The sequence below is a fragment of the Xiphophorus maculatus genome, chromosome 14 (assembly GCF_002775205.1).
Source record: "Xiphophorus maculatus strain JP 163 A chromosome 14, X_maculatus-5.0-male, whole genome shotgun sequence".
Lineage (NCBI taxonomy): Eukaryota > Metazoa > Chordata > Actinopteri > Cyprinodontiformes > Poeciliidae > Xiphophorus > Xiphophorus maculatus.
The window spans coordinates 17,579,707-17,594,049 of record NC_036456.1 but is presented as its reverse complement, the minus strand read 5'-3'; the positions used below and the strand labels follow the sequence as shown (position 1 = coordinate 17,594,049).

The 14,343-nt window shown below is 38.5% G+C and overlaps 1 protein-coding gene across 1 annotated transcript in view; it reads left to right on the top strand.

Moving 5' to 3' along the window:
• The window catches only part of pc (pyruvate carboxylase), a 371,443-nt gene that overhangs the window by 337,788 nt on the left and 19,312 nt on the right, over positions 1-14,343 (top strand). The window contains exon 22 of the mRNA XM_023345780.1: positions 8,468-8,647. Coding sequence (XP_023201548.1) covers positions 8,468-8,647 — 180 coding nt within the window. The remainder of the gene's footprint in view (positions 1-8,467; positions 8,648-14,343) is intronic.

Genomic DNA, 14,343 nt, shown 5'->3' with positions numbered 1-14,343 from the left:
TTAGAACAACTTTGCATTAAAAGTTTCATTATTTACCGAATGACACTTCATGACAACAGTCACAGATATTCACAAAGGCTCCTTCATGTTCATGACAGATGTTATATCATGTTTATGACAGTGTCATGTCAGTCTTATGCACACCCCGTCAAATAAAGTGTTGCCGAATATTCAGGTTTATGTACCAAAGCAGATTAAACTTAGAAGAGTATTGTGTATTTTCCAGGTACATAATGGCATTTTTTACCGCAATCAAGTAACTGTAGGGTATTGTTGGTTCCGTCCCACATCCTGTACATGGAGTATAAGCTCTTGCCTTCCAGTAAAAGTTACAGAAATCCCCAAAAACTAAACTGAATTATTTCAAATGCTCCTTTGTACCCGCCTCCATCAAAATTTTGAGTAAAAATTTTAAATGAGCATTACGTTGCGGCCTGGAAGGTGTGCAGTAGCTTTGGTTTTCTATTAGGGCTGTAAAATAAATCAATGGCAAAACACATGGCGATAGACGCATGATTCAGAAACGCACAGCATTGTGGGAGATGTAGGCAGAAAAAAACACTCTAACCGCTTGACCTCTCACAGCCAGCTGAGCGCTTTTTGGTTACCTAGCAACTCACTCACTCTTTGGTTACCTAGCAACAACCTGTTGAGTAACTGACGCAGCAGCAGTTTAAGGTTTCACCACGGTCCCTCGTAACAACTTAAAAATAAAATAAAAAAGCCAGCACTGAGTGAAAACTGTGAATGAAACAGGAACAGTTCAGCCAGATGGATTAAAGAAGGATTTGTCGCACCTCTGTCTTTTAAAGCGACCATTTTGCTCGTCTAACTCAGTCAGAAATCAGCTGCTCTGTCTTCATTAACACGTTCCCCTGAGCTAACCATCACATCACTAACACGATGCTTGTAGGTCGCTTTATGCCTGAGCTAAAACTGAGTGAAAATTAGATTTTTTACACCCAATTTTCATTCTTTTTGTTTAGTGAGCAGTCATTAATTGCGTTTAATCTAACAACGCCTCAGTGCAGCCAGGACTTTAGTTATTGCACTTTTATCCATCCTCTCATTTATAGTTGGAGCCTCGTTTCAGGCCAGTTCATGATGTCTACCTCCAGTCCACAGTTTGATCTCTTAAAGGAAACTTTAATTGCTATCATGTGGAGAAACGTTATTATCCATTCAACAGTTTGATTTGCACCCAGAATTTACCTCCTGCCTGCCTTTCTGTTTCTCATTATCTTTCATTAAACCCTTTGTTTTCCTTCGTTATTTACCATCCTCATAATAGATTCATTCCTCTTTTATTGTGTTCACACTCTAATTGTTTTCCTCTTCTCTCTTTATCAAACCTTTCTGGTCTCTGGTCTCTCATTTTGTTGCAAATGTTTATTCCTCAGTCAGCTCTATATCTATTTATCTACCTCCTTGTCTCCTATGTTTTTTAGATTCATGCCTCCGTTTTCCTCTCTACTTTCCATTTCTGTTTTGCTCATCAATTCTCTCCCCAACTTCCCCACTCTCTCTCCATGTTCTCTATCAATTCAATTAAGACTCTGTGGGCTTCACTGCACAAGCCAATGTTGGCTCCGTGTGCCTACGGGTGCTGCGCTGCTCTCTGCTGCACCCTGTTAGCTTGACAATGCCTGTGTCTCTCTCCCTGTCAGTTTGTCTATAACGGTGAAGGAGTGTGCTTACGAGATGTAGACGTAAAGAGGACAGACCACATAATGTGCTGGCAGTATGCAGACCGTCCCCTGCATACCCTTTAAGGCAGAAAGCTCTCAAACTCAAAGCTATGTCTGAAGTCTGCAGCTGCGGCTGAAGGATTGTGCTCGCCAAAGAACTTCATTTGCACGACTTTTCATGTGAAGAACAATGAAACGCAAAAGAAGCTCGTTTTGAGAGGTTTTAATCATCACTGAGGTATTTGCATAAAAGTAATTTGTTTCAAAAAGACTCTTTAGGTTTAAATCTTTTTTGAAGCAGCAGAACATCCACACCCATTCAGGCCTGATGCAACTTGAGCATTTTTATTTTCCTAAAATTGGTGCCTTCATAGCAATGACTGGAGGTCAAGGCATATATATAATATCTAAAGAGAGATATCATCACGGTCTTTACTTCATCATCACTGGCTTTCCACACTAATGACCCAGAATTGCTAGCAGAAATCGTTTATGTCTTGACATTGAATAGATTTTGACACTTGTGTGTCTTTTCCAAGATGTTAAGTCCCCAAATTTTGTAACTGTACAGTTTGCTACATGAGATGACTTGCATACACGTTTAATGGCTCTGGGATTTGATTTTATATGTTTATGTGAAAGGAAACTGAGTGGCTTCATCTAAATGTTTTGTTTCCAGATAAAAATACAGAACTGCTGTCGTGTAACTTTGAAGTCAAAAGACAACATGACTAGTAGAGGTGATGATGACATAAATTAAATGTTTAGCATCTTCCCACCATAAAACATTACTACTAAAATTTAAGGTAGATTTTCACCAATTTTTGTATAAATTGGTTGTGTTTTCTTGTAAGGCAATTAAAATCTGGAGAAGAATTACCCTAGAAAAAAAACTGATGGTGGATGAATGGATCAATAGATGGATGGATAAATAAATAGAAACAATGGAACAGGGAATTAAGTCTGGAAGTTTATCAAGACTGTTAATCAGTCTTGATAAAGACTGCAGAGCCGCTGTAATAAATGCATCAGTAAAATACATTTTTCTGACTCTTAAAATGTGAATAATTGTTCTTTGGGATCTTTTGCATAACAGACAAACCATAAAGACAGATTTAGTGACATTAGCTGAACTAAAAGCTTAAATCATTGGCAATGTGGCTCAGTTATGATCATTTTAATTAAAAAAGACAGATTTATAGAACCACCGGAGGCTCTCCACTACAAACAGCAGAATATCTCCTGATCTCATGGCTACACACACAAACGTCACCCATTGTCCAACTTAATGTGCAGAACTGATCACTCTCAGATCAATGGACGCCCTCAGGAGCATAAACCCGGCGTTTCATGCCTCCAACCTCCACATCATCATCCTCAGAGTTGGTGCAAACTTCTCCCCTCCCATTTAGAAACTGTGCATCAAGCCTCTGTTGTTGCTAATTGGTCCCAAACTACTGAACAGGCAAACTGCATGGCTGCTGCATCATTAACTGGACGGATTCAGTCCGATGTAAAACTTCTGTGACTGAACTGATCAAAGCCCCTTTAATGCTGGTAGAGGCTGAAGGTATTTTTACTCCTGTTCTAATTAAATCATAAGGATTTATGTTGAACTGGAACATAAACGATTCAACTCAGCTGGACACACATGAAATTTATAGCTTGTGTGACTCCTGCATTTTTGTTCATATCCAATCACAAAGATGTCACAACATCCATAACTTCATATTTTTAGGAAAGAATGAACAAGAGTTTGAGGGTAAACATCACCTGCTGCTAAAAATAGTTTCATTAAAAAGAACAACTGTCTGATAGTAACCTGAAATTGTTTTATCCATCCATCCATCCGTCCTGTTACAGATTAGTAATGATCTTTGGTAGTTATTGTTTAAAAAGCGATGAACTCATCCAGTTTGTTGTTCCAAACCAGCTGAATCTGTAACAACCTGCCCAGCGTGAGGCTGCAGTATAAATGCCTCTTTGCCAGAGGATAATTGTAACAACTGATCTTTTTTCTGCTCTTTTGCTGCTTGATATCGTTTTTGCTTGAAAGTGCATTCGCTGAACAGCAGGAATATCAAGCTGAACTCACCTGCACAGATACCCAGCGGTGCAGTTTTAACAATATAATTTCTGACAGAGCTAATGATGCTGCACCATTCAGTGAATTACAGGAGGAAGGCTGCCATTAATTGGCATTGACTTGTCTATTTGGAGGTTTTCCAGCTCTCCAAAAGCCTTGGCCCTGTTTATTTTCTCTTCTCAAACTTCTGCTGCACTTCTTTTTTCATCAACCCTTCCTTCCTCCTCTCGTCTTTGCTGAAGCTGTCGCCATCTGAGCTTGATGTGACTTGTGTATATTTTTGTACGGCTGCTCTGTCTTTTTCGTTCGCCTCAGTGTTTCTGCCACTTTCCTTTTGCAATTACAGGCACGTATTCACTCACCTGCACTCTCTCGAACACGCAGTCTGTTACACTTGGAGGTGGAGCACGTCTTGTATTGCCTGTGGGGCTGTAGATGTCGACGGCTCCTGTCTTTTTGCTGCTTTCTTTCTTAATCTGTCCATCCCTTTATGTCTCCTTCTCACTCTTGCTGCAAATCCCCACCATCTCTCTCCTCTTTCATTTAGTTTTATCTCCTCCCTCATCAATTGCTCCCATCTTCTCTCATTTCGATTAGACTTCCTTTATGTATCTCTAATCTTTCTATCATTCCTGCTCTCCTCCTCTGAGCCTCTTATTATCACTCCTCTCTCCTTCCTCCTCCTCCTGACAGGTACCATCCTTCACTCCACTCCCGGCTTGGCTGGCTTGCATTATTGTCTGTGTGTTTTATTTGCCTCTCGACCCGCACACACCAGCAGATGCACGCTCGCCGTTCTGAGTGATATAATCCTTTTCCCATTAGGGGAGCCCGGGTTTGGATAGAGTTGCATTTCAAAGCAAATGTGAGCAAAGCACACCGACACAGAATGCAGAGGCATACAAGCACACACAATATCGCCGCCATTCTTCCACACACAGACGCAATCGGTCTGCCTGCCCTGCCGCTGCTGCAGCTTTGTAATTTCGCAGATGTGGAGTCATGCATGTCCACTTACTGAGAAATGTGGGTTATAGACAAACGCAGAAGAGTTGGGACGCTTTAAATGGACAGCTAAGTTCTTATCAAGAGGTTTCATCAGTTAGCTGCAATAATCAATTAATCACATGATGTATTAAAATCATGATTAATATTTTTGGGAGAGAAAAATTTTGTCTAGAGAGAAATCATAGTCCATTTTTTATGGTTTTGGTTGTCAGTAGGGTTTCTTTTTATTTTATTTACAATATATAAATGTAATTTTTGTTTAAAATAAAATAACAATTTTATTTAATAAAATTATAAAATACATAAAAAATGTATTAGATTTTTTTTTTTTCCGAAAATTTGTTTTCAAAATACATTTTTGATTTATTTGGGAAATTTTAAATATCTTCCTCAACTAGTGAGTGAATTGTTCTTCACAAAATTTAAGTTTATTTAACTTTGAGAAAACAAACGTGCATTATTGTGTTTCAAAGCAACAATATTGTTGTTTGTAACAGTAACTTTTGGGACAATTCATCATTCAGCTAAATTTATCGTGAAAGGCCGAGTTATGCGGAGTCCCTCTAAGTCACGTGTCAAACTCAAGGCCCGGGGGCCAAATCTGGCCCGCCGTAGCTTTCTGTGTGGCCCTCTAGTCTCCAAATTACATCAATTAGCCCCTCCAGTTTTTCACACAAAATCAACAGATCCCCCAATTTTTATTTTTCTGATTTTTACAGCAAATTTCTCTCAAAATTGGTCAAAAGCTTTGGGTTTAAGTGACGGCTGCCTCAGCCTTACGATGTGAAGAAATGTTCAATATCATTTAATTTTAAGAAACACTTATTGAATGCTGAAACAAACAACTACTTATTAATATTTTAACAGTTTAATGGGGTTTATTTAGACATTCTGGCACAGCTGGCCCTTTAGGAACATTAAGATTTTTGATACGGCCCAAAATGAAAATGAGTTCAACGCCTGTGATCAGTGGTCATCATTCTGTCCACTACAGAAACCAGTCAGGGTGATACAGAAACATACATCAACACAATCTAATTATTGCATCACAGTGTTTGTAGCCATAACTAATAACTAATAACCAACATCCACCCCTGTAGGACCTTTGTAGGCAACAGTAACAAAGTATTTAAAGTGACTGCATCAAAAACAATTACAATATTTAAAAATGAGCTCAGATCTTGTTCATTTTTAGCCTTTTTCTTTCCAATTATTGTCCAAAAAGGGCTTCAGATATTTGACTTTATATTACCTGATGCTTTATAGGGTGGGCCTCAGGAACTGCAGGTGGCGTCTCAACAAATATTACTCTGATTGAAGTGAAAAGCTGTGAAACACAGGAGGTTTCTACAGCCTTCTGTAGGTTATATTTATATAATATCATCCCAGCAAACATCATTCACCCTTAGATTCCTCCAGAGCCACCATGAAGCTGAAAAACTGGTTTCAAATGAAATTCTTGTACACGAGCCCTCATGTTTGGGCCGCATAGGATCAGAAACATGTAATTGCCTCCTTTCTCAGACCCCGACATTTTTCTTCGAAGGCCATTATCTGCTCATAATTGTACTTCCAATAACTGGGATTGATGGTTTTGCTGGGTGCGACGTTATTGAGATCAGATGGAGTTGAGTTCTGCTGCTTTTTCTTTTAAACAAACTGTAGAATGTAGAACAAAATAAAAGCTTATAAAGAACATTTATTTCAGCTATCTCTCAAATTACAAAGGATTTTTAGAGGAAGTTTGGATGTTATTTACCTTTTTTCAAGAAAATATTTGAAGGTTCAGAGTTAATATATCTGATATTGCTCCCAGAAAGTCGGTGGTGTCTGGTTCATCAACAAATATCAACAGTCTTGATGTCACTGTGGATCCAGGAATATTAAATATTTGGGCTGTGAAAAAGAAGGCAGGAAACAAGAGAGGCTTGAATATTAAAGAGGAAAAAGTGACGAATCTGACATAAAATCAGAGAAATGATGATTAAAAATGCTTTGATCCACACTGAGGCTTCAGATCTGACCGACCTTGTAAAAAGGCTGTTCACAATTTGTAAAGTTTATTTTAAACATGAAAAACCAATTTCAACATGGCAGTGAAAGGAAAAAGGCAGACAAATGGTTCTGCTGTATTTTAAAGCAACTCTGAAATTAACTTTTGCTCAGCATTTCCACCAACATAATGGTCTCTCCAGGGGTTTTAAAAGCCCATTCAAATCACTTAAGCCTTCCTGCAAACAAAAGGGAGAGAAATCTATCATTATCTTTTCAAATGCCAGTCAAACTAAGCTGTAGGTTTTGTAGCAGCAAAGTACACTCTCCTCATTTATCAGGGAGTATTTCTTATTTGTATCATGCTTCAACAAGCACCTAAATCCCAGAAGATTGAGGAAATCCCTGAGGAGTTAGAACGCTTCAGGTTTCACTCAGGACGTCTTGTCAGCAGATGTCGTAAGAAACAGGTGTCGGCTTCAGGAAGTATTTCTCTGAATCCACACCTGCTCAGGCACTTTTTATTAGTTTTCTGCATGGCACAGAGTTTTCAGTTTCTTCGAATCTTTCTTAATACACTGATAAGTTGATGTTTTGGCTAAAAACTGGAGAACAGTGCGGAGGGTGCAGCCTGGTTGTTATAGATAAGTCGACCCTTTTTGCCCTTTTTGAAGCTCTGATTCCCCAGAGGAAAGAGTTTAGAGCAGCTTTGAATCTGTCTCTTACTTCATTATAACAGAAGAGCAATTTCTCCAGTCGATATTCCCATCAGTGTCTCGTTCTGCCAGCAAAGCGTCAGCTAATCAACATTGTGCAGCAGGAATTGTTGCCGTAATTATGGAACATAAAAAATGTTGCTTGTGATTTTAATTCATCTTTCGTTTTCCGCTGCTTTATGTTCTGGTTTATTTTTAAACCCTGAGAAATTATTTTTCCCCTTTGAGTTTGAGTTTTGGTCACAAACTTTGATGGATTTTAATTTTACGTGATAAGCCAAAGGTTATTTAATTTAAATCTGAAAGGTGTGGCATGCCTTTTCATTCAGTATAATCGTATTCAGTTGTGATTATAGCTGCAAATCTTTTGAGTAGTGTCTCAAACTGGCCTCTGATGTTGACATTTGGCTTTCTTTTTGCTTTGCAAAATAGCTCAGGTTCAGTCAGATTAGGTGGAGAACAACTCTGAACATTAATTTTGAAGTTTTAACATAGATTCCCCAGATCCTGACTTTGAATAGGACACCATTCTAACACATAAAAGTGCTTTAATCTAAACTGTTGCCATTTTTGCTGTAAGTCTCTTTGTTCCAGAATTTCTGTATGTGCATTTAGCTACAACAATCTTTTTTTTTTTTTTTTTTTTAGGAAAAGCATCCCCATAGCATAATGCTGCCACCACCACAATCTAAAGCAAGTAATGAGAGGTTCCTGAGATATAAAGCTCTCATATCAGTGAGATTATTAAGACAGCAAAAAGATGAATGTTCCCTTAGAAATGTTTAAACGATCAGTTGAGAGGTCGTTCTTCCCCTGGATGTTAATTTTATGTTATTTACCAGGAAACAGACAAACAACAGCGCCTCCTGTTGGCTTGAATCCACCCATAGATAATCGTATGTGTCTCTGTTTCATGTTCTGTCTGGTCTTTTACCTAGAACAGGCTGTTTAACACCAACGCTGATTTCTTTCTCCAGGTGACTCCGTCCTCCAAGATCGTTGGAGATCTGGCTCAGTTCATGGTGCAGAACAACCTGACCAGGGCGGAGGTGGAGGAGAGGGCGGATGAGCTGTCCTTCCCCCAGTCCGTGGTCGAGTTCCTGCAGGGACACGTCGGAATACCGCACGGTGGATTCCCCGAGCCCTTCAGATCCAAGGTACTGGAGTTGGGAATCAAACATCCATGGATGCTTCTGGTCATTTAATTCATTTGCATTTTATATTTATGAAGTTATTATTTCATCCTGAACAGCTTTGGGTAGAAAGAGCAGAAATCTGCTGCAGAATATTCTTTGACAACCAATTTTTAAGTGAATATCTACTATTTACATGTAATTTACAGGTACATTTTATTCATAAACTATCATCAAAACAATAATTTAGTTCATAAAGTTTAAATCAAACATGGTTTTAATATTTATTTCTGTTTATGTTGCAAATGAAAATCCCAAATTTAAATATCATAGAAGACCAATAAAAGTTACTTAATACAGAGCTATCTAAATGTCTAAAGTAAAGGTAGACCTTTTCCCTCCACTAAGCTTTCAATTAATATCCACTGAAGTGGCACATTGAAGAGCCAGCTTCAGTTTCAGTGACTTTATGTGGTTTAACCTCCTGCTGGAGGGAGTTGGTAATTATCTGCTGAACAACTGCTGAGTCAGCAGTTTTCCCACCATGAGTTAATAAAAATATATAACTTAAAAGTCTTGTTTCGGGAGGAAGCTGGAGTAACAAATTTAAAAATGTTGTAGATGTTATGCTGCTAGCACTTAGCAACAGCTCAGAGGTGGAAGTGAGAGCATGGCGCAACATAAATAATCACCTGGGGCAACACAGTGTGCTAAATAATAAAACATAATTTAGCGAAGCTTTGAGGCAGATAATTTTTTGAGTCATTGGAGGAATCGTTGCAGCCCTAACCCAGAGTACCTCAAATCTAACTGAACAAAACCAAAGTTGAATGAAAATGCTTGTCAGCTGTTGAACTTTAACACTTTTGCTCTTTCATGAGAAACGTCAACCTAAATGCATGTTTACAAACCTGTGCTCATGTATTGACATAAAAAAAATAAATAATCCAAACCAAAATTCTCCCAAAACGCTCTGCTTACATCTGACGGAGTCCTTCAGAGAAGATTGAGGATGGAAACAAAGCCCTGCTCTCTCTCTGTCTTCCTTTCATCCTCGTGTCTGTTCTCCTTCCTCCGCGTCAGCAATCAGCCAGGTAGAGCCTCGTGCTGCACGTCAGAGGCCGTCAGCCAGAAGCCCGTTTGGCAGCCTCGCACAAGCTCGACACGTGAATGAAGAGAAATGTGTCACACTGTTCCAAACTCCATCCAACAGATCTGAGGGAACTTGACATTTACAGAAAGAAAAATAGTGTTTTAGAAGAAGAAATCTGTTGGTTTGCCCACTTACACACTCACACACACACACACGCCCACACTCTGAGCTGTATGTAAAATATGAAATATCGGCTGAGAGACGATACCTGCTCTTTTTAAAGGTCAACTATTTTTTTCTACTTGACCAACATTTCAAAAACTTGCATCTCTGCAGAAACTGAAGGTTTTTAATAATCTCTCCTGTCAGCTTCATGTCTGATTTCACTCTGATTTGTTGCTAAATTGCTGCATTATAGACTTGTCTGTCCAGTTTCTGGTCAAGTCTTCCAGGTAATCATTTCCCTGCGTTTTTGTTGCTTTTGTGAAACTAACTCCTGTCATCCTGCTGACCTTGGCATTTATTCCTCCCACTCCTCATTCTGGCTGGTAACAGGATCAAATGTTTGTCGTTTACTGTCCTTGGAGTCTACAGCCTGGGCAGGACATGATTATCCACTTGTACTCATCAGCATGAATGTTATCTTAACTCTAGGCTATTAATGAATTATTTGAACAATTAATTTAACATATAATATGTTATACTATACATATAGTACTATAGTATTATAGTATTATAATATACTATATTATACATAATATACTAATCTGTTTTCCACCACCTGAGTTTGATGGATTACACAGCTGAGTAATCAGTCAGGATTATGATTATCAGCACACATCAAAACTGGGTTTTAAATGTATAAAGCTAGCTAACATTAAGCTTCTGAAACTATGGAAGAAATGTAGTGCCATTAGAAACTTTGAATTTATTTAACTGCTAAAAGTTTTGCTGATTGATTTGGGTTAGCAGAAAGCAGGCAAATTTTTGCAGGTGGAATTTAAAGTAAAAATAAAAACAATTCAGGTTTATTGTTTGTGTCTAAAAGAAAAGTTTTGATTCTAATGAGATTATATGTGTTTGTATTGACTGCATGGAACTGTTGCTGTAGCCGCTAGCTGCTACAAGCTAACTGCTACAAGCTAACTGCTTTGCTGTTTCTGAATCTGTGTGTAAAACATGGCGGACGGTTTTGATATCCACATCTTTTTACTGCTGGCAGTGTTCAACAGTCAATGCTGTTAGATGCACTTTTGAATTTGAAAGGTCATTTTCTCCAGTTTTGTTTCTGCTCTTTATTCTGTCCTGATGAGTCATTCATTTTTAAACAGTGCATCAGATGGAAAGCAAACATTTTTTTGTCTTTTCTGAGTAAATCTTGAACTATAAATATCAGCAAAAGTTTGCATTTAATTTGAAAAGTTTGCTTAAAGTATAAATTTTCCCAGAGAGAGACAGAAACCATCGTCTTTATTCCCACGATGTGTTTAAGTAATTACCTTTTAATCACCTGAAATTTGCTTGTTTTTGCCTCCCCGTCACTTGTTTTTAGCAACAGGGAAGCGGCTCATTTCGTATTAATCTGATTGTGACTACTCATCTTTTGGTGCATTAGCTGTGACTAATTTACATACCTTTTAATTTGAGGTTCATTTGTTAACACAGGCACTTACCCACACACTCTGCCGTTGTCTGTACGTGTCCCACACTTCAACAATCAGCGAGTTTCAGCGGAAGACGTCCTCGGAGGAGAAGACGTTAACGAGCAGGGACTCCAGCGCGCCTGCCATCTTTGAAGTGTCTCTCTCAAACACAAATGACTCAGCTATCTCTGAACTGTTCGCCCTGTGACTAATGGATTTGCACCAACTCCTTTGTCTGCACATTTCCACAAGGCGCGAGCTAACACACACACACACACACACACACACACACACACACACATGCACCCACCGATAAGATACAGCAGCGGTTTTAATGATATTCAAACACACTTGCTCAGTGTCAACCCAGGAGACTGCATCGTGTGAGTCTTTATCTAAACACACACGGCTCTACTTACACAAAATTAACAAAAGTATGTGAGCTGGGGGCGATGATTAGCAGCGATTCTGTTTAACTAAATCTGACTCGTACAGCGAGCCGTGGAGGTGAGCTATAAGCCGATTCTTGCAGGAAACACTGAGGGAGAGAGATTAAATTGTACGGAGATTTGTTCCACTCTCCGGCCTCCACCTGGAAACGAGCTGAAAACTCCAGATATTCAAAACCAAGACAAAGAAAAACGACAAAAGATATCAATGTAAAATTAAATAACTTGTTTCAATGTATAGCTTATATTTCAAATATTTCTCCTAATTTTGACGAATTATCTCCAAATTTGAATATTGCATAAAACTAGCAGAAATCAGATTTTCAGCACAAAAATGTCATCCTGCTGAAACACATGTCCGTGTGCTGAAAGGTGAATGCTAACACTTGGTCTGGTCTCCTTTTTTTTTACATCGACCTTTTGCTTTAACAGCAGCCATCAACTTCACTGCAAAAATTCAAGCTTTAACCAAGTATATTTATCTAATTTTTAGTTCAAATGTCTTATTACACTTGAAATAAGACAAAAATAACTTGTACGAAGCTTTTCAGCGAGCAATATGAGCTTGTCTTTAGTCAGTAACTCCTTTATATTGATGAAAAGTGCTAATTAAAAGTGAAATCTGCCAGTGGAACAAGACATTTTAACTTATAAAACGGATTTCCTACTGGGAAACTTGGAGCATCTCCACTACTCCCAGTTAGAGCTTTCTAACTGGGAGTAGTGGAGCGGCCATACGTTTCAATATGGCCGCTCCTCTCATCCAGACTAGTAATCTGTGGTGGAATCCTGTTTATTTTACAAGACTCACATGAGTGTGTCTGAAATCAATTTTATAACTCTAAACTGAACAAATTAAAAGTGATGTTTGCTTTTGGAAAGTAAAGTTTAAAATGATGTTTAAAAGCTTTTGCCAACGATGTTTATGGGCGCCGCCATTTTGAAATCTCAACATCTAGAACTAGAATGCTGTTACCTCACATCTGACATCAAATCCAGGTAACAAACTGGAAGCAGCACCTGAGGACATTTTTCTAACACACTCCCTCTTTTTTTCTTCCACTAAACCTTCTCTGATTATGCTTGGATGCTTCCATCCAAGCATCTTGGATCTTGTGCAGATAAGAACCAGTTCTGACTTAGCTGTTTGTCTTGCTGTTCAGTTCGTGCATCATAAGGCAGGACCGATTCCAACACCAACTCCTAGCTGGTCGAGAGCAAAGAATAGCCTTCATCAGGAGCTGGACTCGGTTTATAGACACTAACGACCTCATGGATAAAAGTTCTGACTTATTTCCCCTTTATCGACCCAATTAAAGGAAAAAGAAGTGCAAAAGTAGAGCTAGAACATCATGCTGTTTATAGAGGCTAGAGAGCAGCAGGTACCAGTACTATTTACAGCTGAACCTCTAAACCCAGTTTGATTTCATATATAAACTGTCATGTCTCCTAATAACACCAAGTTGCTTATGAAATCTGAGTGAAAATGTGGAAATATGAATATCTGTGGTGATCTGCAGTGGTTCTCAAAGGTCACATATCTTACAAAGTGCTTAGAAAAGTCTCAGTAAAAAGATAGATTGTGGACTGTTTTTAACCAGCAGTCCAGATAAATTGGATCCGATTCAATCAAGTATGCGTGGCAATACACACACATGAATACGACACATTTTCTTCCACCTTCAATAAAACATTTTGAAAACTAAAAGATGATATTGATTTTGATTTCACAGCAGATCTCATCAGTTGGAGGAATGCAAATCCGAAGAGGCAACATGTTGCAGCTACTCTACTCTAGTTTGAGAATGGATAAAACAATGACTATTTCTTTTCTTCAATCAGCTCCATCTTCTTTGATGGTTTAATTTGCTTTGTCTGTAAGGAGCGAAAACTGAATTAAATTAAGAGCAGCTGAATGCAGAATCTGTGTGCAGAAGAAGAAACAAGAACAAGAATGTTTGTTGTCATGAAGTGTCATCTGGGAAATTATCAAATCAAATCAAATTTTATTTGTATAGGACCTTTCAGCAACAAAACATTTTAAAGTGTTTCAGCTGTTTTGCAGTTTTCTGGACGTTTGTTCCAGATTTGTGGTGCTTAGAAGCTGAATGCTGCTTCTTCATGTTTGGTTCTGGTTCTTCAGAGCAGACCAGAACCAGAAGACCTGAGAGGTCTGGAAGGTTGATACAACAGCAGCAGATCTTTAATGTATTGTGTCGCTAAACCGTTCAGTGATTTATAAACTAACAGCAGTATTTCAAAGTTTATTCTCTCAGTGTAAGGACTTTAGAACTGATGTGATGTGCTCTAACGTCCTAGTTTTAGTCAGAACGCCAGCAGCAGCGTTCTGACTAATTTGACTAATCTGATTTTTTTTAGGCAGGTCTGTGAAGACACTGTTGCAGTAATCGATGCAACTAAAGATAAATGCATGGATGAGATTCTCTACATCTTATTTAGACATTAGTCCTTTAGTCCTGGAAATGTTCTTCAGGTGATAGAAGGCTGACATTTTTACGCAAAGTTGCATTAAAA